General features: G+C 39.4%; 1 protein-coding gene across 1 annotated transcript in view; it reads left to right on the forward strand.

The window, feature by feature from the left end:
* The window catches only part of LOC117820696 (receptor tyrosine-protein kinase erbB-4-like), a 415,812-nt gene that overhangs the window by 324,267 nt on the left and 77,029 nt on the right, over window positions 1-14,516 (forward strand). The window contains 3 exon segments of the mRNA XM_034694572.1: window positions 2,764-2,896; window positions 9,077-9,199; window positions 14,248-14,346. Coding sequence (XP_034550463.1) covers window positions 2,764-2,896; window positions 9,077-9,199; window positions 14,248-14,346 — 355 coding nt within the window.

A 14,516-nucleotide genomic window follows, 5' to 3' on the forward strand; every position in this document is an offset into this window, starting at 1 on the left:
CAGGGTTTGTTCTAGAAAAAATAGCTTTAAGCATGTGCTCTGTGATGATTTCTTCCCAGGGATGTGTATGCCTCCTTTAAAGGACGAACAGAATCTTAATTCATGGGGTAAGATCTAATCTGTAGGGATTTATTTTGATAAAAAATGATTCACTTCCCATTCAAATTGTTTAGTGAAATCCAAATATTTCTTACTCTTTACATTATGAAACTGAGAAAACAGGAAAATCACATGTACTATTCCAAAATTACATAACCACGTGTTTACTGTTTAGGGGACAAAAGACTGTGTATGTGATCTTTCATTCCTTCCTGGAGAAAGTGTTTAATATTCACGACAACATGTCATCCACATGACTTGATTTCTGAAGTAGAGACTAATCACTTCAGATTTCTGACATGTTGTCGTCTTCTTGTGAGCAAACTTACACCAAGTTTACTCTTGTAAAAGGTAAAAGGTCAATGTTAGTGTTTTGCAGGAGTCAAGACCAAGCGGCAACGTCCAGTCTCAAACTATGAAGCCCATGCGGAAGATAATCCGCTTGAGGCTGGCTGCAGAAACACCGGAAACCACAGAGACACCAATTCAATAAAGACGATCTTTACAGCATTATTAAACATGTTTACAGCCTGGTTCAAAAAATGGCTTGGCTCTACGTAGCTAGTTTCTCTATCGCCACACACTGTACGGCAGGTGAATTTTTTTCTAACGCAACGGTTCAGAAGATATTAAGATTATGAGTTTTTGCCCAAATAAGGACATGACTGACTTGACTGCCAGACGGGAACACGTAGCTGTTGGCTAAGAGGCTCAAACTCTGCCCCTTTATGTCACACTCTGCCTGGTTGACTTCCGCATTTCCAATATGGCTGCCGCCATCGATTGGCTTCAAAACAGCACTCAGGAATAAATGGGTGACGTCACGGATACTACGTCCATTATTTATACAGTCTATGATCAAGACGCCAAGCAAAAAATAAATAAAAGGCAGCAAAACTTAAGTAAAAGTAAACAGAGTCATATAGAATCAGGCCATTGACTGATTTTTATCTAGTTATGTCTTGATGTCACAACTCCACATACTGCTGTTTCCAAGTCCAAGCCAAATTTTAGTTTTCCATATGTACAACATATTGCAGTGCTTTGCTCTTTGCTGTTATTAACATCTCAGATTCCGAAATGACTTTCATTTGTAGTGTTTGAACAATATCCATGTGATGAAAAAAGAGAGGAAGAGACGACTCAAGACAATAATTCCAGTTACATTCTTAAACGACTTGAATTTAAACTTCTACAACAAAAGTTCCCTGATTGTAGCATAAAGCAGTTAAAATGCTGGTTACCAATGTGTCATACACTGATATGAGTGAGGTTTGACGTCATAAACAATGAAGCTAGACATTTAGACAAATATTACAAACTGCAGCAGTATACACAGCTGATGTGTAAATTACCACTGATCACACACAGTCTGTGCCTCTCCCTTTGCTGATGTGATTCACTGCATACAGGTAGTGTTATCAAAGAGAGGAGGGGCTGCTATATCTCAGCCAGCTGCTAAGTTCACAAAAAGTGCTACTTTTCAAGAGCTTTGGAAAACAAAGCCAAAAAGGAAGATGATGGAGAAGAGACTTTTGTTTAACTGGTTTATGAAAGATCAGAATTAGCCTATTAGCCAAGCTAGCCCTTCGAACCACAGTGTTGGAAGACGGACTGGGCAGATAATATATACTGGTATTGTCAGATAACGAGTGGATGACATTTTTATTGATCTAGTCAGAGACCAACACTCTTGCATTCTTAAAATTAAAATTGGTAACCAATCCATATTGGTCATACTTTACACTGTTATCAAAGCTATAGCTGTTTGGCCAGAAGATCTGTCAGTGTCTTACACGACCTAAATTACCTCCAACAAAGTTTAGCACAAGCACCATTAAGCAAATATTGACCAAGTTATCCATCAAGCATATTGTATAGTTAGGGCTCTGGTTCTCAGCAGCTCCTTACCATCACACATAGGTCCTCAAAGTTGTGTTTTTTCTCCCTGTGCAATCCAAAGAGAGCGATATAGAGGTGATAGAGAGTTTTACCTTCCCAAGAAGCTGGCTAACTGTAATAACATTTAATGGTGTGTGTCCTTGCACTGTGTGATATACAGTCCTGAATAACAGCCTGATTTAGGAATGGAGACTTGGTGTGCTCTGACCAAATTAAGACCCTTTCATTATACAGCCAAAAGGGCAGGAGTGGGATGATAAACTCTGAAGCCAACTCTCCTGGCTCATTTATGCAGCAGCTCAGTAGACAGTTTGGGGGGCATATCAGGGAAATTATTGAGAGGCTTGATTTCCAATGACAGCAATGGTGTGTTTCTGAGAACTCGCTTTGATGGTTATTTCCATGTTTTTGATCTCAGCCTCAGTTTTAATGAGAGGGCACAGAGGGATATTTGTAGGCAGATGAAGCATAGTGGAAAAAACAGAGAATAACTAAAGGTGAAAAGGCTCTTTAAAGTTCCCTCATATAAGCTTTGGAGACAAACTATTCTGTGTCGTTGTTTATTCGCGAGCTTGTTTTGTTGCGTTTGTGTACATGAACTGACACCAACAAGCCTCCTCCTCCCCACTTTTCCATTTCTGTCCTTGTGCTGATAATGTGTCATGCTTTCTTATTCCCTGCAACCTCTTCTGTCTTCATCATCTTCTCGTTTCCCCCCTCTTTCTCCCTCTCCTTCCTATTTTTTCTCTCTCTCGTCGACAGAACCCCTCTGATCGCAGCGGGGGTGATCGGTGGCCTCTTCATGGTGGTGATCATGGTGCTGAGCGTAGCAGTGTCTGTACGACGGAAGAACATTAAGAAGAAGAGAGCCCTTCGCCGTTTCCTGGAGACAGAGGTAAGCAGGGCAGAGGATGAGAAGAGAATTTGCTGCCTGCAGCACTGCGAGATAATGTCATCAGACGGGGCCTGACTGAGAATCATTGGTGACATTTTTTAAGTTGAACTTCTTTCTTTTTGCCAACTCTCAATGCATTAACCTCCTAAGAAATTTAGCTGCAACCCACATAATACAAACCTTTGAAATTAGATCATACTGGCCAAATAATTTAACCGTAGCCTTGGGACTGCTGTATTAGAAGTATTGAGGATATATAAAAGCTGAGATTTCATTGAAAAGGGTACTCAAGATTGCAATGGAATTTTAGATTTATCCTATAAGAGTGACTATTTTTTACAAATGTTGCACATAAATCACAGTGTTAGGTAGGGATGGGAATTGATAAGATTTTATCAATGTCAATGCCATTATCAATTCTGTTTATCAATCCAATTCCTTATCAATTCTCCTAACGATTCCTGAGTATGTTATTGAGGGGAAAAAAGTAGTTCTACACAGTCTTCCGCACCAAAAGGAACCATTTTATTTTTTACAAAATTATGTCTGCACAAGACTGAACATGACAATATTCAACTTGAACATACTGAACAATAGGTTGACCTCATTTTCGGCCGCGTGAGTCCGGACGTGGTCCCTGGAGCCTGGAGGAAAGTACTTTGAATTTCCTCGTGATTGAAGGAGTTCTGTGTTGCAGAGTGTGTGACGTAATGCAACATACCCCGACGTGACGTGACGTCGTGCTGGGAAGTGAATCGTTAAGAAGAATCGATAACATTTGAGGTGTACAATTCCAATGGAATTGATCAATTGGAACTGGTTCTAAGTCTGTATCCGGTTTTCGATTCCCATCCCTAGTGTTCGGCTAAATAACCGATATTCATGAGAGAAAGGCAAGATCAATACCTAATAAGTGCCAGTGGAATTCTTCTGAATTTGTATGATTGTGTGCTTATGCATGTGCATATGCAAGGTCCAATGTATGTGTAGTGGAGCACTGTGTGTATGTGTGTGTGTTCCCTCATAGCACATATACGGACCACATACTGTTCAAAGTAAAAGAAAGCAAGACAGAAAGAGAGGGACAAGAGAAAGAGACTCCATGTCCCCAGATGGTGCCTGTAGAGGAGGAGAAAGTGTCAGAAACTCAGGGGCTCAAGTGTTGACTTTACCATACTGTACTGTAGAGGACACTTCTGTCAGGATGAGGTAAGAGACCATACCATTAGGAGAAGAGAAAGCACTCTTCCTCCATGTTAAAACAAGAAGAGTACATCATCTCATGCACTTGTGTGTGCTTAGTGAGAATAAGGTCCTGTTTCACTGCTTTCTCTCCATTCAAAGCGCACAAGGAGCAACCAAGTGGCTAAGCTGATAGCTTTTACAATATAATGACAAAATAGCACCAACAAAATATGGCCTCTTATTGTACTTCTAATTCTTTCACGTATGGCTGACACTTAAACTCTTACCATTTATTTATACTCATACTTGTAAAAGCAAAAGTTAAAAATGCTGGCTACAAAAGTATTCAGCACATCACAGAGGTATCTGGAACCACCTATTAGCTAATGAAGACTACTAAAAAAAATAATGTACTGCAGATAAATGTTTCACTGCCAAAACTGGTGTTTTTTCATTTAAAAAGAGGTATTTTGTAAAAGTAAGATGTTATGCACCAATATCACTTTTCCAAATGGGACACACCTGTGGGAGAGAAAGTGTGGATCTTTGGTGTGACGTTAGATGCATTTAACCAAAACATCAAACACACAAAATTGCACAAGCAAAGTTAGCATGAACAATGCAAAACATGAAACTCCAATAATGACTGACCTTTTTCTACCATGAGACACGTAAGTTAGTCAACGACAGCTTTAATCTTAGTGCTGCATCTAAACTTATCCAGGCATGTCTCCCTGCCTGCTGCACTCTGGGGATACGTTGTGAGATGCTGCATTCACTTTGAGCAGCTGGTGGTGGGAAACAGGAAATGTTACTCATAAAGTACTGTTTTTACAACACCCTTTCAGTCAGACTGAGTGGCACACATCCACCAACAAAAACAAAATGAAACAGACAAATGTCTGCTTAAATGAAGACTGGTTTGACTGTACTGAGTTCACTCTAGTGGACAGTGACAAGTTGCAATAAATCCAGTTTCTTGACAGTTTCTTCATATGTGTCTGATTTTTAAGCTAAGGAGAGCCTTCAGAACATTATTTTTATTTTAAAAATGTAATTATTATTACATATTGAATTTAAAATTTTCAGCAACCCACAGTATAACTCTTTCAACTAAACAATGATACAACAGTACAAACAGGGACTGTGATTAGGTCTGATACTGCCTCTCTATGAAACACACACAGACATAACTGTTATATTTTGTTGAATAGAAATGACCTTAATACCTGATGGGATTTTATCTTTAACAAATCCCCTCAAGCTTTTTATCTGTCACTGCAAATCTTGCCGTGATATACTTTGCAGGATCCTCATCCAGTGTCCTGAGATGCTGTGACTGTTTTATTACTGTATGGATGATACGCAGGTAAAAAAGGAGAGGAAAGAGACTGGGTGTGGGTCAACTTTTATTCATCACTAACTTCATTGAATGCAGAGGCTATGTGAGATGATTTGTACAATTTGTGTTACTGTTACTTCAGGGCCTCATTCCAGGGCTTCAGTGGCGTAAAATTACAGTTTCAAATGTTTCATTACAAATGTTACTTTAGCTGCAGATCCACAATTCCCACAGAGATCATCATCATGTTATAATTACTGAAATAACATAGCTTTTTAGCCTATTCAATCTGAAACTCTGAATATTACCTGGTCATGATGTATTTAACCTTTATATAACCAGGTGAGTTAATTGAGAACCAATTCTCATTTGCAATAACGACCTGGGCGAGAAGGCAACACAGGTGGCATGACAATATATAAAAGACAAAACAAAAAAACAGAGAGGCCTAAAGACAGAACAATACAATACAAAAATATGACAGCAGTAAACAACTTAAAAGCAATTTAAAAGCTAGTGCAGTGATGTTGAGTTATGGGGTGTATTAAGTTTTTGAAAGTGGCGAGTGGAATGAGAGAGGTCAGCTTTAGGGATTGTTGATGATCAGTAGCACTACTAAGTAATTACGCATTGTGCTATTTCTTAAACAAGAACCAGCTTTGTGACAAATTAGAATCAACAGACCCAATTTTTTTCCTTTAATGTTACCTCAAAGTACAACTTTCAGTACTTCAAAAAAGTCTTATGTATGTTCTCACAGCATTTAGTCTGCGAGAACATTCTCATAGTTCTAAGTGTGCTTCCTGCCACTTGTAGGATGTGATTGCAGTGAATCCGCCTACTATGGCGTCACATGCATATCCCCCTTAGAGAACTACTACTACAGAGGAATCAGAAAAGCTATGCAGACTTTAACAGCCCTATTAATACTGCTGTAAATCTTTCTAGTACAGCACAAATAAGCTATATAATTTGTGCACATTACCATGTATAAAATGTTCAAAGTTACCTTTTCACAATAACATACAACTAAAGAATGCAACTAATGCCTTCCCCTTCATTTAGAATATGCTTATACGATGGGAATTCACTGTAGCATTGTGAAATAACAATACAGGACAAAACGTTTCTTGGTTTGGTTTCAGCACTGTCTTCTACACTGAGAAGGTGAACAGCTCCAATGTGCTCTGGCTGTTCAACAGCCTCAGCGTTTTCAGCACCACTTATGCTGGACAGCTCCCTGCACAGTGGAGTAGCCTTCAGAGTGGGCCCTGTGTGTGTGTGTGTGTGTGTGTGTGTGTGTGTGTGTGTGTGTGTGTGTGTGTGTGTGTGTGTGTATGGATCTTTTTAAGACATCTGTATTGTCTGTGTGTGTGTCAGTGTGTTTATGTGTTTCCCTCCCGCCCCTCCTGTTTCACACCCCACAGAAGCTGATTTGTTATTCCATTTAAATGAAGAATGGCTATTTTCTTTTTAATCAAACGGTAACCATGAGCCAGAGGGACAGAAGCTGCCGACCACAGCCAGGCTGATTTACACTCCCCCTCTGTTTCTTTCCTCCCTCTGCCCTCCCTCTCTAATCTACCACTCTTTTCTTAATTCTCCTAATATTGCTCCCTCTCTCATGCTTTCGCTTCCTCTGACTAATTCAGCTGCTCGCTTCCTCATCACCGCCTTGTTGTTGTTGTTGTTTCTGCTACAGTTCCTCTCCCCCTCCTCATATTTCTCTGTTCATCCTCTCATATGAGACTTTCCCCCTCTCATGCTATTAAATCTGTTCGTTCCTCCACTTGAGTGGTAATGAGACAACAAAAGTGTCAACTCCTCTTCAGGCTCCACAATTATCCCCCCACCCTCACCTCTTTCGTTCACCCTTCAACCACCCATCTCCATGCCTCTTCTCTGCTCACATTTAATCTTCCATGGAATGGAAATGACACTGCAGGGCTCAGATTTTTTTCCCATCAAAAAGTCTTTTTAACCCTTATGTCATCTAAAAGTATCGGGCAGATACTTGTTAAGGCCAAAGATGAGAAGCAAAAGCATTTACTGTCATTGTGAATTTAATTAGAGATGGTAAATAAAGCATTCAAACTCTTTAGATAAGTGCTTTTTCTTCTATTTTAAGATATTTTCTAATAATCTTACTTTAAACCAGTCCCTCCAGGATGTTGGGATTCAGAGAATTCAAAACACCTGCATATGCATGCCAGGCCAGTAGGTCAAGTCAAACAGCATTGAAGAACATTGTAAGCATGGGAATTTAGCATCTTCCTGAGCGAACGGCAATCATAAACGGCATTCTTTAAACTGTGTATGGAGTGGCAAATTAAAAATATTAAACGTGATATACTTGTTTGCCCTTGCACCTCAGTATAATGATGAAGATAAGAGGTTGAATTGCATGTTTAGAAGGAAACATCTAACAATCAGATGTAAACATGTTGGCGTATGCACAATACATATAAACAGCAATTGCCATGTACAGGTACATCAGCATCTCCCCAAAACATCCCAAAATATTAGTATAAGTGTGGGTGTAGCCTCAGTCTGACTGGAGCCCCATTTCTCTGAGAGGAGCGTTCTTATTCTACTTCAAACAACAGTGTGTCTAATATATCCAATAATCTTTGTAATTATTTATCAATGTTTCCGTGTTGAAAACTGTTAGCTGCCCAACAACCACTTCCTTTTTCCTTTTCTATTGACCAATCAAAGGCTGTGTTCCAAACTTGCCAATAACCAGCCAAATGTGAGTCACTTATGATTCCAAAGAGACTTTGTACAGGAAGACAAGAACTCTGCTGTCACTCATAAAAAATCTTTGCAACGCGTTGGCTCAAGCTCAGCAATCCAAATAATGAGTACAGAAGCATACATCTAAATGCCAATGTGCAGATTATTCTTTGTGCAAATGAGTTACATTGAAATGGACCCACAGTAAATGTGAAGTACTGACTGACAAGTTTCACTTGATTATTTTAGATTTCAATATAGATGTGTTGAATCATTTGTCCAATTTGGACACAGTTCTTGTGATGTGTATACAGATTTCTTTTAGATGAAAAAAAAACATCACAACTTCCTTAGCAACTTTAGGAAAAATGCCATATAAGGCATTTTGAGCTGTAGCAGTCACAGAAAGAGCCTGCCAAACCCTGGAGGGACTGTTAAACTTACTCATTGAATATTGTTATTGCATTTTGCAAAGAGAAATTGCAAATTTTCACAGCATAACTCTGATGAATTTATTTATTTTTTTTCCGTTGAAGGAGCCTATTTTGCCATAGATTAATGGATAAGTCTAATAAAACTTGCATATAAGCAAAATTCTATGTCAAATTTAATTTTTTTCCTGATGAGACAAGCTTCTGTTTCAGTGCACCGTTCCATGGGCACTTCAAAGTATTACATTAACCAGTTTACACTCGAACATACTAATGTCTTGCACACAACACAAGTGATGTCCTATGTTTCATTGATTTCTGGTGACTGATGTTCTGTCTTGTTTGTAAAAGGGATCATGCTGACTGTATGTACAAGAGAAGGATTGTGGGAATAAAAGAAGTAATCTCATTGCAGGAGCTTATATCACAGGGTTTGGGTCACAGTGACTGATGTAATATCTTCTTTGTTGCTGGATTTTTTTTTAGCTGGTGGAGCCTTTAACACCCAGTGGAACAGCACCCAACCAAGCCCAGCTTCGCATCCTGAAAGAGACTGAGCTCAAACGAGTCAAGATCCTCGGCTCTGGGGCCTTCGGGACTGTTTACAAGGTAAAGCACACACAAAAGATAAAGTCAAGAAACCAGATGCATACGTTTAAGCTGCTACTAGGCCTTAATATTCCCAAATTTCAGATCATAATGTAAGTGCTTGGAGAGGAGAAGATGGATTGGGGGATAATTAGTGACAGGAAATGAGATGGAAGGCTAGAGGCGGAGGATGAAGAGAATAAGGAATAGCAGACACTTAGATCCCTGGGGTTACAGTGAAATAAGAGCTAGCTTAGGTCACCACCAGTGTGATGATTGGTTGGGGAGAGGTTAAGACAGACACAGCTTGAATTAGAAACACCAGACTGTATCTCTCTGAATCATTTCCTCATTTTGTAGAATCCATCCATTCACATTAAAGCATATTTCTGGGTCAGAGGTATAGAAGCATGAGGGCAGATGTCCTTTTTCAAAACTACTTCTAGCACATTTCCCTGGGGAGTCCGCTCTCATATCATCCTTATAACACTCATTCAGAGTCCCATGGGTGAGCTCGAGGACCCATGGATTTCTCTTTGCTTGCCATAGGCTTCAGAGAGGTTCATGATGTTCTAAAGTAGATCCTCTCAGGGTTTAGAAACAGTTGATTTCTGATGAGATGAGACATCCAGCAGAGTCATTTAACTAAAGCAGCTTGATTGTGTGATCCTGTAATTTCAGGCACATTTCAGAGGTCATAGCAGAAGTTGAGGGGCAGAATTAAGACTGACTAAGTTGAGTGTCTTGCTTTGCAGCTCACCTCTCTTTTATCCATTTTCTTCAATACTATTCTATCACTATAAGAGTTTGAACCCTTAAATATGCACCATAGAGTTTGGGAGCACATGTAGACCAATGAAAAACAATATTACTATGTTGTATGCAGGAATAGGCATATGTGGATGTTAAAGCTGAAAACACTGAGTGTTTCTGAAAAGGTATTTAAAAATATTCACTATTTTTCAACCAAGTTTGAATTTAGAGATTGACCTGGTGTGTAACATAAAAGTGAGTAATGTGGTGTCCCTTCGTTTTACGCTAGATTGAAAGAGTCGGCATCATAGACATATAAAGAGTAGACGCTGCATCGACTGCTACTACCTATTGGTGCTGATGAGCCGTGGGGCTGCCATCTTGGTCCGGTCCCCCGCTCCACTCAATGTAATCTGTTTGGCAGGCGCAGTTAAGTGTCAGCGCATTTAATCAATCATAACTCTCTGAATACTAAACTGATTTTCATGCAGACTTTTTTTTTCTGTAAACATCATACATGTAGGTATGATACAGGACACATGGTTCGGCATTAGGGATGTACATTTTAAGTATTTTCCGTGATCGATTTTTGGAAATGTTAACGATCAATTATCGATTAATTGATAAAAAAAACATTATTATTCTTACGTCAAAAACAATGACAAATAGGTTGTTTTCGCCCTAAATTTTATTTTCTACAGCAACAAAATGCATCTAACTGACAGGATTGAATACGGGCACACGTTTGACACGCAGAATATCAACGATCAGGCTTTAAAATATTCTCCGCGGACATAATCTTATAAAGTGAAGGCTCATAATACTAACAGAAAAGTACTTCAGACTCACAGTGTCCAGTTTTCTGTCTACTCGTTCTTATTGAGAAAAATAATCATGTGTATTCGGTCAGGTGTCAGCCAGGAGCGCAACCGGGTCATAATCAGTCCCGCAGGAGAAAAGCCCAGACGGCTCTGATGTTGCTGGTCTGTAAACGTAGCGTACCAGAATTTCCCACCTGTCTGTTGCCTTTGTATCTAAAGGTGGGAAATATCCTGTTTAAAGCTGTCAACCTTTGTGTCCGTGTTGCTGTTGGCAACAGTTTTGTATTGATCCTCTTTTAAAAAGCGCACGTGGAGACCTGACGCACAGCCGCAGCCGCCAGCTGAGTGTCTCCGCTGTGCCCAACACCTTTAACAGCTGAATCACATCGAAACATGCTTTAAACTTAAAACACCTCCCTGATAGATGAGTGTAATATGAGACCACAAGATGTTTGTTCAACGTGACGGAAAATTGATAACAAAAATGTGTGTTTCAAGTAATTTCTTAACAATCAATTAATCGATAATCGATTAATTGTGGTCATCCCTATTCGGCATATTTTAATATTCATAGTGGGCTTAACAGTAATAGAATATTCTGAAATGTCACATATGTGATGTATGATAGGTATTTTGCCACACAGTGCTCTGGCATCTTGAAGTCTCTGCTGCTTCAGTTCACGTTTACAGGTAGGATCATGGGTAGGATGACCAGACCAAGACGGCGGCCATATTTCTTGTGCCCCAGCAGCCAATGCGGCGTCCACTCTTTATATGTATATGGTCGGCACCAGCAGCATTGGCTAACTCCTCACATAGCTGTGTTGAACAATTGACCTTGATCGAGAGATACAGTATGTGCTTGGATTGAGAAGTGTTGACATGTTAACTTTAATCCAGCCCCCTAGCACAACCTCTACTTTAAAGCCCTCAAAACCTAAAAGCAGAGCCAAGAAAAGAGACCCCCATGTCTGTTAGCATTGAGGCGAACTGCCTATTCTAAGACAAACACTGACCAGCCTCACAGCAACACTGCTCTCTAAACTCTTACCAGAGCACACCAAACAATGACCCTTTGTTAAGATAGGCTTCTCAAACATCTGTTAGAAAAGTTGTTCTAAATGGCACTATAAACGGAACACAGATTGGTGGGACTTCTAGCTACAATCAGAGACAGATAGCAGAGGCCAATCTTACTACTGAACAAGCTTGTTGACCTAGAAATCATAAAATGATTATACAAACATGAAGGATTGTAGAGAGGTGAAGTTTTAAAGTGAAAGTACTCCACTCAAAAAAGAAACACCCAATTTGAGAAGTTCAACTCAGTCACAGTTAAGTTTCAAAGTTCTCCATGACCTCTCTGAGTTAAAAATACTCCTGACAGATTGACATATCTTGCTGCCCAATGCATGTCAACATGTCATAACCTGCAGGAACAGTGAATGACTAAGACCAAAGACACTTACAAAGACACATGCCAATAACATCAACCCGCAGACAGCACACACAGGCACACTAAAATATTTACACACCAAGTTGCGTTTACAGAAATATATACCCATTATCCACACCGCTTTTTCCAATTCACAGTCAGGTGGGGGATGGAGACTTTTCCTAGTTGTCAATGGCCACGGTTACATGATGTTCTTTAATTCAGAATTAATTATTCAGAATTAAATAATTCGGAATTAAAGTATTTTCCTCACTGTTTACATGGAAATAGTAATTCCGAATTGAGGTTTACATGGAAAACACAATTAATCGTCTTTATTCAATTCCGCTTAAGGTCTGGGGGTTGGGAAGGGTTCTGATTGGACAGGGGCGGGTGTGACGTACTTACGTTTACCGGAAGAAAACAGACTTCAGTTCCTGCTTCTTTTATTTTCAGTTACAATATGGAAGACCACACAATAAGAACAATTTTCGCTTTGATTTTGATTATAGTTTTGAATAAGCAGCTTGACACAAACATACTGCTTCACTTTCGTCAGCTGAGGAGGAGAAGAGAGATAGAGGACCGGAGAAGGGAGGCGGAAGACCGTACTTTGGCAAATCAAAGCCGGTTACTGCAAAGGCTGCTCTACCTCAGCCTGAAATATGTGCCAGCCAGCACGGAATATGTGCGTCATCGCGACAGGACAAGGGAACGAGCATGTGCAGAACGACAGGAATTAATTTAAAGCGGAATGAACGTATAAATGATTGAAGAATTATTCGATTCGGATTTAAAATCAGAATAAACCAGACACTTCGGATTTAAGTTTAATTCGGAATGATCATTTTCATTCGGAATTAGGTGTTTACAAGGTCATTTTTAATCTTTTTAAAGAGGATTTAATTTTTATTCTGAATTAAAGAGGAATTAAAAGTCTCATGTAAACGTAGCCATTGAGCGGGGGGCAGGGTACACCTTGGACAGGTTGCCAGCCAATCACAGGGCATTCACACATGCTAGTTTTACTATTTGATATTTTGTTTAACCAAACATTGTCTTTTTTTTTTCTAAATGTTGCTGTTCTTCTCAATTGTCCAACATTGGAACATTGTTCCTTTGAGAACTTTGGCAAAATTTCCCCTTGTGAATTAGAAAAAATGAAAGGTATTAATAAATTACACATTCAGCACTGACACAATCTGGTTAACACTAAAAGGTTGAGGTTTGGTCAGATAGTTTATTAAATGGAAGACAGGATCAATCCAAAAATGAACATATTTGGTCATTTTGAAAAAGTTAGTGTAACACATTGATCACCAGTGACAGTATGTCCCTTAAGTTTGGCAGTTGTCCCCAGAGGCACTCCTTTGAGGAATAACTAAGATGATTCGAGATATGAAAAAACATTGTACCAAATTGCATTATCCATTCAAGGTACAGCAGCCATCATATATAATAATCCTGCTGATATACTGAGGGATTTATAAGAACTATGTTAGATAGGAAACACATTTGCAATATTACAATACCCTGAAAGCAGCAGATTTACGAGTCCTTATTTCTGCACTATATTATCTTTTCAAGGGGAAGTAGACCGTGCTTCAAAAGGAGGGATCATTTTAAAATTACAGCTTTGAGAGGACAGCTGTTTTAGCTCAAAGTCTGAGTGTCAGGACTACTGTACTGTCACTGGGGATATATAGTCGCATGAGGCCAAAAGGTGGGACACATTTGAAACGATTGAGAAAGGTTGAGGAGCACTTGATTCCTCTACTCTTTAAACTCTTACTTCAGCAGCAGTTAAATCACATAAATCCCACCTGAAATTAGACATTTCAGGATGAATAGATTTTCTGCCAGTTCTTTTGGAGGACAAAATTGCCTTTGATAACACAGAGCTCAGACAATCTTAACACTCTGCCGGTGAGAATATGGAACAGGTCAAATCTCTGATTTTGATTGTACTCGTTCCAGTCTTCAAAATCTTTCTTTTAATAACATGTTGGTGAGTGGGAGTTTTGTGACTTTCTTCATCTCTTTATGTTTGTTGTCTTAAGGGTATTTGGATCCCAGAGGGGGAAACAGTGAAGATCCCCGTGGCCATTAAAATCCTCAGTGAGGCCACAGGACCCAAGGCGAATGTGGAGTTCATGGACGTGAGTATCTTGTAGACTTGAGAAATGAAACGACAGCTTCAGATTCTCACATTTTCCCATTGCTAGTTTCATCATCTGAGACTTGATGATGTTTCTCAGAGTTTAAACAAATCTTTCGTAAGAATTTTTTTCTTATGTTTGAGGTGTTATAAGTTGCCTTTGCTCAGGTG

This window comes from Notolabrus celidotus, chromosome 10, assembly GCF_009762535.1.
Source record: "Notolabrus celidotus isolate fNotCel1 chromosome 10, fNotCel1.pri, whole genome shotgun sequence".
In the NCBI taxonomy this organism is placed as follows: domain Eukaryota; kingdom Metazoa; phylum Chordata; class Actinopteri; order Labriformes; family Labridae; genus Notolabrus; species Notolabrus celidotus.